The sequence below is a fragment of the Pelophylax lessonae genome, assembly GCF_965119305.1.
Source record: "Pelophylax lessonae genome assembly, chromosome: 9".
Taxonomy (NCBI): Eukaryota; Metazoa; Chordata; class Amphibia; order Anura; family Ranidae; genus Pelophylax; species Pelophylax lessonae.
Window position 1 is genome coordinate 135359290 of NC_138776.1, and position 17034 is coordinate 135376323.

Below are 17034 nucleotides of genomic sequence, written 5' to 3' on the forward strand. Positions count from 1 at the left end.
CTAGATTGAACTGAAAAAATATATAAAAGAGCATGACCATGATGTAATTAGGTGCAAACACATTATGGTAGAAAAAAAACTTGCAAATATGCTTAGCAAACATTGACATTGTAAGTCAAAGCTTCCCTGAGGAAAGATGAAGAAAGGAAGTTATGTAAATTTGTGTTTCATGAGTTTATGGGCACCTTACTGTGACAACTACGTAAGTTTGTGTCAATTCTATGGAGAGGCTGCCTCTAAGCTTTTGTAACTTACAGCCTCAAATCTTCTAGGAAGGTTTTCCACAAGATTTTGGAGTGTGTCGGATGGAATTTGTGGCCATTTATCCAAAACAGCATTAGTAAAGTCAGGTACTGATGTTGGAGGAAAGACTTGGCTCCCAACCAGCAATCAAAGTCATGTCAAAAGGTAAATAGGGTTAAGGTTGAGTCTTCTCATCCAGCAGACCACTCAAGTTCCTCTACACCAGGGATATGCAAACTGTGACCCTCAAGCTGTTTCAAAACTACAACTCCCATCATGCCTCTGCCTCTGGGTGTCATGCTTGTGGCTGTCAGAGTCTTGCTATGCATCATGAGACTTGTGGTTCTGCAACAGCTGGAGGGCCACAGTTTGCATATCCCTGCTCTACACCAAACTTTTCAAATCATGTTATTATAGACATGACTTTCTGCACAGGGGTACAGTCATACTAGAAAAGAAAGGGATTTCCCTAAAATTATTGCCATGGATAGTAGTGCACAATAGTCTAAAAAGCCTTTATATACTGTAGTAGTAACAGCACCCTTCACTGAAAAATACTTAAACTCAATCATGTAAAAGGGTATTTACATAGTATTGGGTATACATAAGTAGGTGCAATGGTCGAGTGTCCACAAAGTTTTGGCAATAGAGTGTATTTAGTTTTTATTGCAGCTTCAGATTGCTGTATATATTTGCTATATGCACAACACCATCTAGTGACTGAAACAAGGAATCAGGGAACAAAGACATGCCATTTCCTGCCATGCTCTTACGGCTGTGTTTTGGCCGTAATACTAGACCTTATATGTTGCTGCCCAGAAAAGAAGGGGCTGATAAAAAAAAAAAAAAAGGGCTTTCCCTAAAATTGTTGCCATGGATAGAAGTGCATAATAGTCAAAAATGCCTTTATGTGCTGTAGTATTACCAGCACCCCTCACTGGAAAAATACAAACTCAATCATTTAAAGGGGTACTCGCATAGTATTGGCCACATAGGTACGTGCAATGGTTGAGTGTCCACAGAGTTTTGGCCATAGAATGTATTTTTTTTCCTGTTGGTGCTGCAGATTATAGACTTGCTATATGCACAACACCATCTAGTGGCTGAAACAAGGAATCAGGGAACAAAGACATGCCAGGTTTTATTTAGCCATTGTGAACATTACTAAACTGCCTGCAGAGATTTGCCGAAAAGAAGGGGAACCCACACAAGACATCCATCCAGACATGCTCTTTGTATGCATTTTCAGAGACAGTTACAGCCATGTGGACACAGTAGGCATTTAAACATGGAATGAGTTGTTATTTTTCTCAAACTGCAAGGTGGTGAACAATGAAGCAAAGCCCATCACTGTGACATCCATGGACGGGGGGGGTAATATGTCACCACTCTAAGCCCGCATGGAATCTCCACCTCTGGAACTCGGGAGTGACAGCCAGTTAGGAGCCCAAACCAAAGTCTGTGGAGTCAATGAGGAAGCAGTGAGCTGCATTTCAATGATGTCAAATCTCATCCAGTTTTATTAAAAACTGGACATAGCACACATTAAATGAGTATCACCCTCCAATGGGCTTGATCACAGTTATCCAGTTATGTGATCATGCCTTCCCCTGCTTTCTATTCTAACGTAACTAGTTTAAGCAAGAGGGTTTATGAATCAATTATATTTACAGATTTAAACTCCGGACACACACGAGTCTACATACGAGATAGTCTGTGAAATGGCCCCAGCAATCCCACCACAGCATAAGCTGACGGGTGTCTTTAGCACCATGACATCTGGATTGTCGTAGGATGGTTTGCCCAGCAGTTCTGGGGCATGTTTGAGTCCGGCGGTCTTTAAAGTCTCAAAAGTGAAAAATGAGAAACCTGTCAAAGAAGGAAACAATCGTCACTTGACAATTCATAAAAAACATACCTGTTTACAGAACACCAGATTATCCAATCCAAAAGCACAAACTGTGATTTCCCGGGGAAGCTGCCCTCACTGGGAGAACACAGTAAATTATTGCTAGCAGCTTTAACAGCTGCTAACAATATTGCAATGTATTAATTGCATGTAAAATCCAGCATGCTGGTTGCACCCAAGTTGATCGATCAACTTGGGTACATTCAGACTGCCCATACATGGTTCGAATCTCAGCCAGTTCCTGCCGAACCTGCCCGAGATTCCAATTAAGGCCGACAGCCTCCATAATAACCAGTGACAGGTAGGAAAGGGGTAGTGGGGACAAATACACCACTCTGCTACACAGCATACAAAGACATGCCCTCTGCCTGTCAATTTATAGATGGTCTTCATTAACTCCATAATTTAAAAACTAGAAGTAATTGTTTCTGAATCTGGTGCAGTAATAGCACTACTTTGTAAAAGCAGCACTGTTAAGAACTACCTAAATCGGCTGCATGTGATGGTAAAGCTACGGAAACAGGTGGCAGAGATTTTTTATTTGGGCGCGCCATTTTAATAGGGCCATAGTGCTGGAAAAGCGTTGTTTGGGATTTATAAATTCCCCCAAAAGTCTCTATATGCCTTTTTTTTAATAATCCAAGCATTTGGGTAGGACTAAAGTAGGGAATAGCGGTAATTCATTTTATTTTGTTTGAAGAAAGCTACTTCCAAACATTTCTAAGCACTATGTACTTAAAAAAAAACAGAAATGTATTTTATATTTGTTGCTAATTCTATACCCTTGTCTTATCAATAAAATCAATGCCAATCATCTTGATCAACAGCAGATCACAAATCCTAGCAATTGTAAAAGAAAATGCATGAAACAATAATAAAAAAAATATAAAGCATACATATGATCAGATTGGTAAATCAACCCTCACAGGCTAATGTACTGCATCCCTATTGTTGTTTACTGGAGTGTATGTAAACCCGAACAATAAACTTCCATTATTTGCTCCCTTTTGCTCCGTTTAAATATATAATTGAAAATGTTCACAAATACAAAACAACCTGGAGATCCTGCCAGAAATGTTGTGAGTTGATAGAGAACAAAGGAAATTATCTGTGCTGATTGTTCTCCTCTGCAGACTAAAAATCACCACCCCCTATGTTATGGATATGAAGAAAGTATTGGCTGTTCTATTGTCTTAGCCTAATGCTCCTACTACATAGGTACTGAACTGTGAGTGGGAGTTGTCACCCTAGGATAGAAGTGTGTTACCTGCAGGATCCCCAAGTACAAATAAAGGGAAAAAAAAGCCTGCAAACAGAAAACTAATGCAGCCACCACATCTAAGCACTGTTCGGTTGCAATATGTTAAAATGTTGTTTTTTGGTTTAGGTACGCTGTGACTCCATTAGCACCAACCTCGCTGCAGGACCTAGTCTGATCAGTCAGCCTGACCTTTTTTCTATAGCGGTTTCAGAGTAGCTGTAAGGCAGACTGAGAATATAAAGCTTTCTGACTTAAAGTGGTTGTAAACCTCAGGCATGAAATATAAACAAAGCATATGCCTCTATAGTAAGTACTTTATTTCAATCCACAGCACTTATGCCTCGTACACACGCAACGATTATCGGCCGACCCATCGGCCGTCTTTTGTCCAGTGTTGTTGTGTTGGTTGAAATGTGCTCTAGACTGCACACGAATTTTCTCGGCCAACAAAAACCAAACTTCAGAAGTGATGTCATGTGCTGGTTTACTTTCCGTGTGTTTTTTCTTCTCTGAGCATGCCCAGTCTTGCTCATCAGATTTTTGTCTGCCGAAATCTGTACTGATTGACGGAAAATCGGCCGTTCTGTTGACGGCCAACAAAAATTTTATAGCATGCACACCAGATTTTATTCAGCCGAAAAGTCGCAGTCGGTTGTCGAAAGCATCATACTAACAAGCCAAAAATCGGCCGATCGGACGTTGGCTGAAAATTCACGGCCAACTATCGATGCGTGTGTACGAGGCATAAGTGTCATTTGTCTGCTGCCTTGTTCTCTGCATGAGTCACTTCTGACACCAAGAGAAAAATGGTGACGGGGGGCACAGTCTGTGATTGAGATCCTCAGCTTTGTTTCCGTGTGCTCTGTGATAGGGGCGTGTCCCTTCCCTCCAATCAGCTTTCAGAGCTCTCCTCACTGATATAACTTCAGCTCTCCACCCCCTGCCTTTCAGAGCTGACAGATGCTGTGTAAATTCTGCACTTTGAATGGATGTAGGAGATACACAGCTGTAGCTAAACATGTACAACTTATGCAGGAGGATTTGTTTCACCTCTGTGTATTACCCGAGGCCACACTGGGTATATATAAGAGTTTACAACCACTGTAATGTTTTTTGCGGTTGCAGCTGATTTGTGCCAAATGGTTTTCTGGTCACAGAGACACATTCTGCTGGAAACAGCTAAACAGTTCCATCAGCCTCATTGGATGTGTTCTAAAACCACGTGGAAAATTCACACTCCGACCCCAGATATTGATAAAAGTCAGATAACTAGTGTGCCTAAAACAAAAGTACATCTAGTCATGTAAAAGCACAATTCACCAAGTTTGTAAACCAATCCAGTTAGATCTTGATGACAGTTTTTAAAGGCTACATCGTCTTCTTTAGCCACACTTGATTATTGGATTGGAGGATCCAGGTAACTTACCCGCATAAGGTGCCATTCCTATAACAGTGGGAACAAGGCCTCTGTAATATCCACGGAATCCTCCCTCCTAGTAGTTAAATAAAAGCAGAATATAAACCATTTCAGTGCTTTGGATGTATAAAAGGTGTTTGACAGTAACATTATATTAATGTCTATCTTCTTCCATAAGCATTTCAATGCTCTGACACTGATAATACAAATTCCATAAACACTCACGGTACCTGGAAGATGGATAGTCAACCTAGGTGCATCCATGTACACATCAAATGCAGAAAGATTGAGCATTAAAAAATCCAATAGAACTGTTTATTTCTATAAAAGAGACATACCTTTGTGTAAATACTCCTAAAAGCATCTATGATTCCATTGTACTTGTGTTCTCCTTTTACTTGAAATGCGAGACGAGCTCTGACCATATCCAGTGGATAAGTGCACATAACTGCAGTAATACCTATAAATAAAAGACAAAAATTAAAAAAGGAAAAACTGAAAGGGAAAAAAAATAAAAACTGAAGGAAGGCTTAGTTTCCTGGTTATGCATTTATTGGCAGAGCCCCATAGGGAAGACTTTCTCATACTTCTTGTTTCCGTGATAAAGGGGTGTCACTTGGACAGGGTATGTGACATAGGGTGTCACTAGTACAGGGAGTCTAACATAGGGGGGTCACTGGGACAGGAAGTGAGAGGTAGTGATAATCATATACAGCATTTAAGAATCCGAAAAAAGATTCTAACTCTTCCCAAATTGTGGAAAAACAGATCGTTTCACATATTGCTTATACTTTTTGGCTTACCAGCACACTGATGCACTTGATTATTAGCACCTTAATTGTTTAATATTTATTTATTTATTTTAGCTACTGAATTTATGCAATATACCACTTTATGTATTGATTTTATTAATGTGTTTCAGAATTGGATCAGATTTATATATTTTTTATTGTCACATACCGAATCCATTTTTATCACTTATATTTGCACTAATATTTATTATTTATTCACGATAGACCTTTATCAACTTTTTAAACATATAATAATTTAGTTTTACATATACATTTTACACTTTATAATGATCCATTATATCACGTTCTAATTTATGATTTGACACTTTTACTTATTTATTTCACGTCATCAGTGTACCCATTGATATATTTATATTCCCTAATTTATATGTCTGACAGCGCCATTTACCTCCAATTTTCCCACAGGCATATGAAATGTCTGCTGGGATTGGAGCAGTGGATCAGGCGATGCTGGCACTATAGATATTGATAAGCTTAATATCATATCCTGTTTGAGTACACATCTATTTTTTTCTTCAATAAAAAGGAATTACAAAAAGGTAATGCATAAGGCTGGTGCGCCCTCTGTTTCTGTTTTTCCAGTGTTCCCTTTGGGCTTCCCCAGTCCTTATGGGGGTGCAAGGTCTAGCTTAGCTGCAAGGTGAAAGGTTGACCATTGCCAGAACATCCACCTTGAGCTCAGGTGGTCGTTCGTTTTGTTTGTTCTTCCCAAGTGGTATTACTGCTTGTGCCTCTGTTGAAGTCATTTCACCTAACTTCTTTTCGAACTAATGTGGAGAAGAAAGTTCGGGGGAAATCTCATTTAACAGGAACATTGACATGACAGCATTCAAAGCTTCCTCTCTCCATTCAAAACTAAAAAACAAAATATGTTGGCTGAAATGCACCTGCATTGTTAATTCAATGCATATTCTGATTGGTATTTCTGCTATGAAGAACTTCACCTAGGTTATCTAAGTGCAAGTGGGAGCAAGTACCTCTCAAAACTAGGTACCCATGCCCCAAACCCCCCCCCCATAAAAACATGTTCCAAATTTAGCAGAGGAGAAATAGTTTTTAGAAGCAAATTCCCTTGCATTGCAAGCTGCTATTCTTTATAGGGAATTACAGTAATACATTTCCAATAAAGAGAGAAGGAGAGTAGCTTAGATTAGCCTATATCCTCTAACAACTCATTTACATTGAATGTGACTTTGAAATTGTGTAACTTCATCTGAAATTGCACAATATCAAATCCTCATGTCAGTGCAACTTCAGGTGTGACTTGGAAGACATCTGTGTGGATTCATGCACAGATGTCTGCATAGAAAGTTGCAAAGATTTGCCCTTGGGACTTTGAATGAGGTGCGACACGCCCAATGATACAATGTACAAAGCAAGGTTATTGGAACATACAATATCAGCAAGTAAACACAGGCAAGTACCATATTACGAAACAGATGTGATGTTATACATAGTATAATAACATTCATAGTCAAATTCAGTATTCCATAGAGCAATCCATGGTAGGTATTAAAATGCATCCTGGTAACCCAACGCATTTCATGAACAACCGTTCACTTCCTCAGGGGTTGATGCGATACATGGTTTCTAAGAAATAAACAATTTGTAGCATGTAATAAAAGGTAAGAGGCCCATACTTACAAATCTGTTAAAAGAAATCGTATGCTCATGATCCATTGGCTGCCGCTGGTAATGTCCATCTGGGAGCTGTGGGCCTAGGATCCAAGAGGGCCCGGCAGGAATAAATTATTATTCATGCACAGATGTCTATGCAAGTCGCACCCCTAAATCTCCAAAAGTAGTGCAGGAACTACTTTTAAATCAATGTGGCGCCGCAAAGTCAGCGTCACACCGATTTGAACAGTGCCATTGCCAATAATAGGGTGCGACTTGTCCTGCAATTTGACCTGTCAAATCGCAGGACAAGTCGCTCCAATGTGAACAAGGGCTTAAGCTACCATACACATTACCATCCGATGGTACAAACTTTGAACAATTTATAACCACATCAATGTTACATAAGAATCTACCTGAACTATCCAAACAAAACGTGTCCAGTAAGGCAGGTCCTTGTACTTCATAGTCATTTGTAAATCTAAAGGAGAGTGTACAGTCAGATGGAAATGTGTTCTGTAGGTCCATAAAGCCTCTATTGAATTTAATGACAGACCACATGCTACAACTACAAAATATAAACAGTCAGGAGTCTGCAGTTGAATGAATACACAATAACAGCGCCAAACACTGCTTTTGCTTTAGTGTTTGGCTGGCAAAGGATAATGCAAATGATAAACCTGGCTTGTTGTACCATGCATATTATGAGAAAAAAATGGTGCTCTTTCACCCAATTCCATTTCAAGTTCTAGTAAAACAGTGCAAGCACGTTTGCCAAGTGTATGCGTGATATAATAAAATGCAGGAATGCAAAATATTTCATCATTCCAAAATAGTACACTCTTGTTAAAAATTGTGAACCTTATAAACTAGACAATAAATGGATATTCTATCGGAACATGACACTTTGAAAGAATGAGAATTTTATTCAGCATAAAGTTCAACTTTTGGGAAAAAAATAAATAAATGCGCATACACTATATTACCAAAAGTATTGGGAGGCCTGCATTTATACGCACATGAACTTTATTGGCATCCCAGTCTTAGTCCGTAGGGTTCAATATTGAGTTGGCCCTCCCTTTGCAGCTATAACAGCTTCAACTCTTCTGGGAAGGCTGTCCACAAGGTTTAGAAGTGTGTCTATGGGAATATTTGACCATTCTTCCAGAAGCGCATTTGTGAAGTCAGACGCTGATGTTGAACGAGAAGGCCTGGTTTGCAGTCTCCGCTCTAATTCACCCCAAATGTGTTCAATTGGGTTGAGGTCAGGACTCTCTGCAGGCCAGTCAAGTTCCTCCACCCCAAACTCGCTTATCCATGTCTTTATGGACCCTGCTTTGTGCGCAGTCATATTGGAACAGGAAGGGGCCATCTCCAAACTGTTCCCACAAAGTTAGAAGCATGAAATTGTCCAAAATGTCTTGAAATGCTGACGCCTTAAGAGATACCTTCACTGGAACTAAGAGGCTAATGCCCCATACACACGTGCAGATTATCTGCAGACTTTTGTCTGCAGACTTACCAAAACCATATAATATGAGGTCAAACCTAAACACTTTCAATTTGTATGCAATCCGGCAGGCCTTTGCACTACATAGAAAAGGTAAGTCTGCAGACAAAAGTCTGCAGATAATCTGCACGTGTGTACGGGGCATAAGTCCCAACCCCTGGAAAAACAACCCCACACCATAATCCCCTCCTCTACCAAATGATTTGGACCAGTGCACAAAGAAAAGTCCATAAAGACATGGATGAGCAAGTTTGGGTTAGAGAAACTTGACCGGCCTGCACAGAGTCCTGACCCCAACCAGACAGAACACCTTTGGGATGAATGTAAAACCCTCCGCTGTCAGGTCTGTATGACATACTGACCTGGCAGCAAAAGGGTTAAAGCAGTATTAAACCCAAAACCAAAAACGTCATATATTGCAACTTACAAAATTATAAATGTGGTTGCTGCATGAGTTTTCTTTTTTTAGGATTGCTTTCCTCTGCTTTCACCTGATGATCTGGCCAGTAACAGACCACGTGTATTAGAGTGCCTCCACTCTGGATGAAGATGCACAGGGAGCACAGCAAACAGCAGCATTGTCAATCGAAGGGAGAGGGTGGTGTTGCAGTGGGTAAAAGATTTGATCCCCAGCAGATTTTGTACGTTTGTCCACTTACAAAGAAATGAAGGGTCTATAATTTTTATCAAAGGTGTATTTTAAATGATAGACAGAATATCTACAAAAAAAACACATGATACAAATGTTATAAATTGGGTTGCAGTTCAGTGAGTAAAATAAGTATTTGATCCCCAGGCAAAACATGACTTAGTACTTTGTGGGGAAACCCTTGTTGGCAAGCATAAGGTAAGAGGTTTCTTGTAGTCGGTTACCAGGTTTGCACACATCTCAGGAGAGATTTTGGTCCACTCTTCTTTACAGAACTTCTCTAAATCCTTAAAGCATATGTTACCCCCAAAAAAAAAAAAAAAATTGATCCTGCTACTTTAAATCAAGTTATACAGCACAGTGCTCGTGCTGTGTCATTTGGCCCCTTCTATCACCTAAACTACCTGGCTGATACTGCCAGTTTCTGCCCTCCCCTCTGTACACTGACCACACTGTATCATGGCTGCTGAGCCCTGACACCGTGGTCAGTGTACGTGCCTTTAGTCATTCGCAGCCCTGCTCTCTGCTCTCCTGTGTCCCCTCTGTCCTCCTCCCCCCTTTCCCTCTCTGCCTGTCAGCCCTGGTGTCACGTCCCGCCCCCTCCCCTCCTGCTGCTCAAATAACTGTTGATATGTTATATAATCCTGTTTGTCTCGGTATCTGTGTTTTATAAAAAAAAATGCTGTATATACCTGATTGCAGTTTGCTGCTCGGCGATCACATGACCAGCTGGCTCTCTCTCTCTCTCCTACTCTCCTCCAGAGTGACAGGAGCAGGGGAATCTCGGCCCCCTGCAGCTGTCAGACGGGGAGAGGAGAGAGCCTGTCAGTCATGTGATCGCCGAGCAGCACACTGCAATCCGGTATATGCAGCATTTTTTTTTTTCTTTTTTATAAAACACAGAGACAGAGGCACACAGGCTTAGGAGACAAACAAGATTATACAAATTCCTGAAAGTGGCTTAACAACCACTTTAAGGTTTCCTTGATTTCGCTTGGCAACTCAAAGTTTCAGCTCCCTCCATACATTTTCTATAGGATTAAGGTCTGGAGACTGGATAGGCCACTCCATTACCTTAATGTGCTTCTTCTTGAGCCATTCCTTTGTTGCCTTGGCGGTATGTTTTGGGCCATTGTCATGCTGGAAGACCCATCTACGACCCACCTTCAGCGTTTTGGCTGAGGGAAGAAGGTTCTCACCCAAGATTTTACAATACATGGCTCCGTTCATTGGCCCCTCAATGCGGCAAAGTCAGCCTGTACCTTTAGCAGAGAAACAGCCCCAAAGCATAATGTTTCCACCTAGATGCTTGACTGTAGGGATGGTGTTCTTAGGGTCATAGTCAGCATTTTTCTTCCTCCAAACACAGCGAGTCGAGTTAATGACAGAAAGCTTAAATTTTTGGTCTCATCTGACCACAGCACTTTCTCCCAATCCTTCTCTGAATCATAGTTACATAGTTACATAGTTAGTGAGGTTGAAAAAAGACATCAGTCCATCCAGTTCAACCTATGATGTGTGTGTGTGTGTTTGCTGTTAACCGTACATTGTATACCCCTCTATGTTGTGGTCTTTAAGGTGTCCATCTAATAGTTTTTTGAAACTATCAATGCTCCCTGCTGATAGGACTGCTTGTGGAAGAGAATTCCACATCCTTACCGCTCTTACAGTGAAGAACCCCTGCGTATTTTAAGGTTAAACCGCCTTTCCTCTAGTTTTAGTGAGTGGCCACGTGTCTTATTGTATTCCCTTTCTCTGAATAGGTTTTTCCATATGCTAGGGTTGCCAGTACAGTATTTGTACATTGATATCATATCCCCCCTCAATCGTCCCTTATCCAGAGAGAAGTTCAGTGCTTGTAGTCTTTCCTCATAGCTGATGTCCTCCATTCCCCTAATTATTTTTGATTATTTAGATGTTGATTGGCCAACTTAAGTCAGGCCTGTGCATGTGCCTTCTTGAGGTGGGGGACCTTGTGGGAGCTGCAGGATTTCAATCCATCGGGTTGTATTGTATTACCAATGGTTTGTTTGGTGACTCTGGTCCCAACTGCCTTTAGATCATTCACAAGCTCCTCCCATGTAGTTCTGCACTGATCCCTCACTTTTCTCATGATTATCCTTACCCTATGAAGCGAAATCTTGCATGGAACTCCAGACTGAGGGCGATTTATGGTTTATATCTCTTTAATTTGCAAATAATCGCTCCAACGGTTGTCTCCTTCTCACCAAGCTTCTTGCTAATGGTCTTGTAGCCCATTCCAGCCTTGTGCAGGTCTAAGATCTTGTCCTTTGACAGCTCTTTGGTCTTGCTCATGAGAGTGGATGTGAATGGAAGAAAGAGATTCTGTGGACAGGTGTCTTTTATACACATACGTTGTTGTTAGGAGCACCTTCTTAAATTGAAAGGACTAATCTGTGTAACACATGAGATACTGTAGCAAGTCTGTGGGAGCCAGAATTATTGTTGGTTGGTATGGGATCAAATACCTCATTTACTCACAGAACTGCAATTCAATTTACAACATTTGTATCATGTATTTTTTCTGGATTTGTGGTTGATATTCTGTCTCTATCATTTAAAATACACCTACGATAAAAAATTTTAGACCCTTCGTTACTTTGTATGTGGGCATCTTACAAAATCTGCAGGGGATCAAATAATTATTTTCACCACTGAAAATGTATTAGTAGATTTAAATACACTAACAAATTTAAGTCAAAACTCCATTTCATACTTCTATTCAGTTACAGCAAACAGTTTTTTCTTTTGGGATAAAGGTACAAAGGCTGATCATTTTAAGCACCCCTACCAGTGTTAAATGGTCTGTCTCATCCCTGTAACTGATGCATTTTGCTGGAGAGATTGTGCTTTTGAAATACAATACTAAGTGGTTGGATCACTAGATGAAAATTGAAGAAAGCAAGCCTAAAAAAAAAAAAAAAAAAAAAGAAAAAAAAAAATGCAGCCATCTCATCGAAAACGGTTAAGCTGCAATATAATAAATACCGTATTTTCCGGCGTATAAGATGACTGGGCGTATAAGACGACCCCCCTATTACATGATCTACCGGTAATACTTATATTTAGGTTACCTTGGAGATATTATACTCGGCGTATAAGACGACCTCCCATTTTTGGGGGATTTTTTTGAGGTTCAAAAGTAGTCTTATACGCCAGAAAATACAGTATTTGCATAAGAGTTTAAAACTGCTTTAACATCTCCCCGTACTAACAAAAAACCTCCAGTAATAAAGCAAAAAATGCTGGGTGTGGCTAGATTGTGCTAACATGGGGTATAATTCTTGCTGCGGCCGAAGCATGTGTACACCCCCAGCCGCTGCGTCTTCAGCTAAAGGTGGAAGTAGTTGGAGGGGGGTGACTTTACCTCTCCCCAACCTCATTAATGAGCCCTTATAAGATTTCATTCTTTGATTGATAGATACTTTTAGGATTATAAATGTATCAAACATAGAAAGTTTCCCCTTTGACCCAGCAACTTTGTTCCGGATTTTATAGGATCATAACTTGGCTTTGCTGTTCCGGTCTTCTATCTGAGGAAAAGTCCTTGTTTTACCTTATACACCTCCACTGAGCAAGCAAACAAACAAATCAGAAAGCAGAGTAAAATATGGCAGACTGGAGTGAATCTCAATACATGATCCATGGCATGGTACAGAATGGAGACCAACCCTGCCCTTTGTCAAATGTGTATGGTGTAACCCAGCAACACTCTGAGGTTCTAGTTATTATCTTTACAACTAGAAAATCATAGAGAGCCTCAATGCAGAGCATTTCTGCACCTCAACGTCCAAAAATGTTGGTGCTGCTACATTTTTTGCAGTGTATCACAATGCACACTGAAGAAGTTAGACTACAATAACCCCAGCATTGGTGTCAGTGAGTGTAAACTAACCCCCAGCTTTGTCAGGGAGTGCAAAATAAAGCCCCAGCATTGGTGCCAGTGGACACAATAGCCCCCCAGCACTGGTGTCAGGGGACGCAATAATACCCCCCAACATTGGTGTCAGCAGAGGCAATAATTACCCCCAACACTGGTGTCAATGGACGCAATAACCTCCAACATTGGTGTTAGTACTATTAAACACACACACAGCTGGTCACTGGTGGTGATGAAGGGGGGTCCGGCAGCTGCAGAAGTGGTGCGAGGGCCACATGAAATGGCCTGGAGTGCTATATTCGGCTTATGTGGGCTATGTGTGCTTTACAGGGAATTTCTACGTTAAATAGAAATCCCCCCTAAGTATTAGCAGACTACAGGGCTTCCATAACTACTTTTGCTTACGGATACTTACCAGCCATTGATCCAGCCAATAATCTGTGTAGATGCTCAGATCTGTTGATAGTCTTGCGTACGAACTGTAAATAAAAAAAAGTTATTAGTCAATTGGATTCTAAGCTGGGTGAAGATAAAGTATAGACTGTGGTGTTGACATCATGTAAACCTACATTGGCCAAACAGGATATGAAGAAATGAACGCTGTTGCAGAACATTGTAACCAACCTTTATCCTCAAATTGTTCTACTTATTTGGTTTTCAGTGTTTGTGTTGTTACATGGCCAGGATGGTTATTTAATCAGTATTTACATTGGACTATTTTTACAAACCAGATGCCAATGGGATATGCAAGCTTGAGCAAACTGCTTTCAAAACATATTACATTATAAAAGAGGAGCTCCAGTCCCCCCAAAACATATTACATTATAAAAGAGGAGCTCCAGTCCCCCCCAAAACATATTACATTATAAAAGAGGAGCTTCAGTCCCCCCCAAAACATATTACATTATAAAAGAGGAGCTCCAGTCCCCCCCAAAACATATTACATTATAAAAGAGGAGCTCCAGTCCCCCCCCCCCCCGCAAAAAAAAATTAAAACTCAGCAATTACAATGACTTTTATTATAAGGACACTTACCTATCCAGGGATCCAGCACTGTTCTCACCCAACCCAATTCTTTAATGGGCTTTTGGTCCAGGCACCGGCATTTTATTGTGGGAAGCCAGCTGTGACTTCTTGCAGCTTCACAGTTGACTTCCCACTTTGCATTCACGAGCCGCACTGCACTTTTTGAATGGTCCCGCTGACTTCTGGGTCCTGTGATATGTCCCAGAAGGTTGAGCAGAAGAAGGGGGGGGGGGGCGAATTTCCACTTGGATGAGGAGGAGGAGGGAGGAGGCAAACAAGCGTAAGTTCCCCTTTTGGGTGAAGTTCCGCTTTAAAGTCTGAGGAAGTAGGCAGAACATGGAGACACCCCTGGAAATGTTAGGGGAGGTGCGTAGACCTACAAACATTCCCTGATTCAACTCTGACCACCAGTCTGGGAAAACATAAGGGTAAAGTCTTTCAGCACCTCTACACACACACACACACACATCTATCCAAGTTTTCATTGAAATACGCTCAAACAATTTAGGCCAGTTGCACTTGGGGCCATCCGCCTGTATTGCATTCCTCATGACAAAAACCTTCATTCAAGATCATCATCCCTGAATGCATCGGCCCCTAAACATGGATACTACTCGGTACAGCACTTCAACTTGTCCAGCCAGTGAGGGAGGCACTGCAGTTGGGAATGACCCAGTGTGCAAGGGGCCTTAAGAGAGTGCTTATATCCTACTATTTTACAGTTTCACACACCACCTTCTCATTTGTGAACTATAGTTTATTAGCCTATACCCAAGCCAATTCTGACATTTCTGTCATACGTGGAAAAAAAAATCATCTTTTCTTTTTTTGCTAGAAAATTTCTTAGAATCCCAAGACGTAGCAGAGGCCAAGAGAAGAAAATTGTGGTTGTTGGGATTTTTTTATGTCACACAGTATTTGCATGGAAATTTTGGGGGAAAAAAAATAGAATTTTTGTAAGAACTTAGTGTAAAATTATTTTCTCTGAGTCCTCTGACAGTCGCCGCCCACTCATACAGTCTTCACTATTGGGTATTGGTCTTATCCATAGGAGTAAGCTAGGCAGAAGATTTTGTTAGAAACGTTCACAAAAACTTTGCATAGACACACCTACAGGGGGCTTTCCCTCGGGTCCAATACCCCCATGCTAGCAGCATTCCCAATTCAGTTTGGTAGCAAGCAGTAGATAGTCCACGAACCCCAAAAGAGGGGCGGCGACTGTCAGAGGACTCAGAGAAAAGAATTTTACGGTAAGTTCTTACAAACATTCTATTTTCTCTTACGTCCTCTGACAGTCGTCGCCCACTCATACAGTCTTCACTACTGGGATGTCCCAAAGCAGTGTAGATGCGAGGGGTGGTAAACGTAACTGTATAAAAGGCAACGCAGCACCCAGTTCAGAGAAAAGAACCTTAACTGAACCAGAAAGGTAAAACACTGGGTAACAGGAAAGCTCAACAGGAGCAAACAAAACCCAGGAAAGCAAAATAACCAAGGGGTAAAAAAAACCCCAACAGGAGGGGACAGGCGAAAAAACGCAATGTCTCCCCTAAGGCACTGCCGCACTCAGAACTTTGCAGCCAAAGGAAGCATCTGCTGATGCCAAAACATCAAGTTTGCGTTGCACAAGCATCACAAAGGACTCAGGGACCCCCGCAAACCCCCCCACACCGCGGCAGAACTGCTATACCGCCCCCGCAGGGACCGTGAAGGGACACACGGGAACCATACTGACAGACATGAGGGGGATATCACAGACTCAACATAGAATGCCATCCCCATAACAGAGGACCCACAGACACCCCCCGACAGATAATGCCATAGACAGAGGGGTAGCATGGTACTCACCGGGCCAGCGAAAAACGCGGGTACCGCTCTGTGACAGGAAGCCTCCCACTCTGGGTGGGGGTGCCGTCAGCCGAACAAGACGCTAGTAACACACGGCGTACCGCAGTTGAGACATCCTAGCAAAGTAGCCACTTTGCAGGCTTTGTCCCTGAGGATAGGGACAGGTCGTTTGCGAAGCCAGGGTGTACGCATAGCCTGCTAACGCTCGATGGCAGGCTGGGATTCCGTAAGGCTCTAGGACAACCAGTGCGATTCCCAGCTCCGCAAATGCTGTAGTCTTCCGAAGTATGACTAACTAAGCGCAGGAACAAATAAAAAGCTATAAGCAGGGTTCATACACATTTTTACCAAGAAAATTCCATGACTTTTCCATGACTTCACGTAAATATTCATGACCTAAAGTTTCATGAAATGTCTATGTATACATGTTAAATAAGAAGAAAATCCATGTCACACCCAGCATATTTTCACTAAAATAAATGACAATCTTTGTAGTGTACAGTACCTCTGCAGTTAGGGGTTTCGTTTCTGGATACAGCGTGACTCAAAATGGTCCCTTGTTTTACAGTGGATGAGATGGAAGCACCACTGCCACAGCTGGGAGCGGGTGTCACTTCAGGCGCACGGGTGAAAAAGCTGAGAACTCTGATGTAGGGGGGACTCTGGTGACCAGGGTCCTGATATAAGGAGGAACCTTTATAACAGTGCCCCCTTACATCAGTGACCCCCCTCAGACTGGCCGGGCAGCACTGTCACTGACCTCCTCTTAGGTGAGATAAGGTAAGATAGAAGAGCACTAGGGGGGGGCGGAGAGCACAGGGGAAGCAGAGAGCACTGGATG

General features: G+C 41.7%; 1 protein-coding gene across 1 annotated transcript in view; it reads right to left on the reverse strand.

Moving 5' to 3' along the window:
- The window catches only part of SLC25A16 (solute carrier family 25 member 16), a 68188-nt gene that overhangs the window by 12210 nt on the left and 38944 nt on the right, over positions 1-17034 (reverse strand). Inside the window, exons 5-8 of the mRNA XM_082266702.1 lie at positions 13735-13798; positions 5169-5290; positions 4840-4906; positions 1950-2112 (exon numbers count right to left, since the gene is read on the reverse strand). Of these exons, the coding sequence (XP_082122828.1) occupies positions 1950-2112; positions 4840-4906; positions 5169-5290; positions 13735-13798 (416 nt within the window). The remainder of the gene's footprint in view (positions 1-1949; positions 2113-4839; positions 4907-5168; positions 5291-13734; positions 13799-17034) is intronic.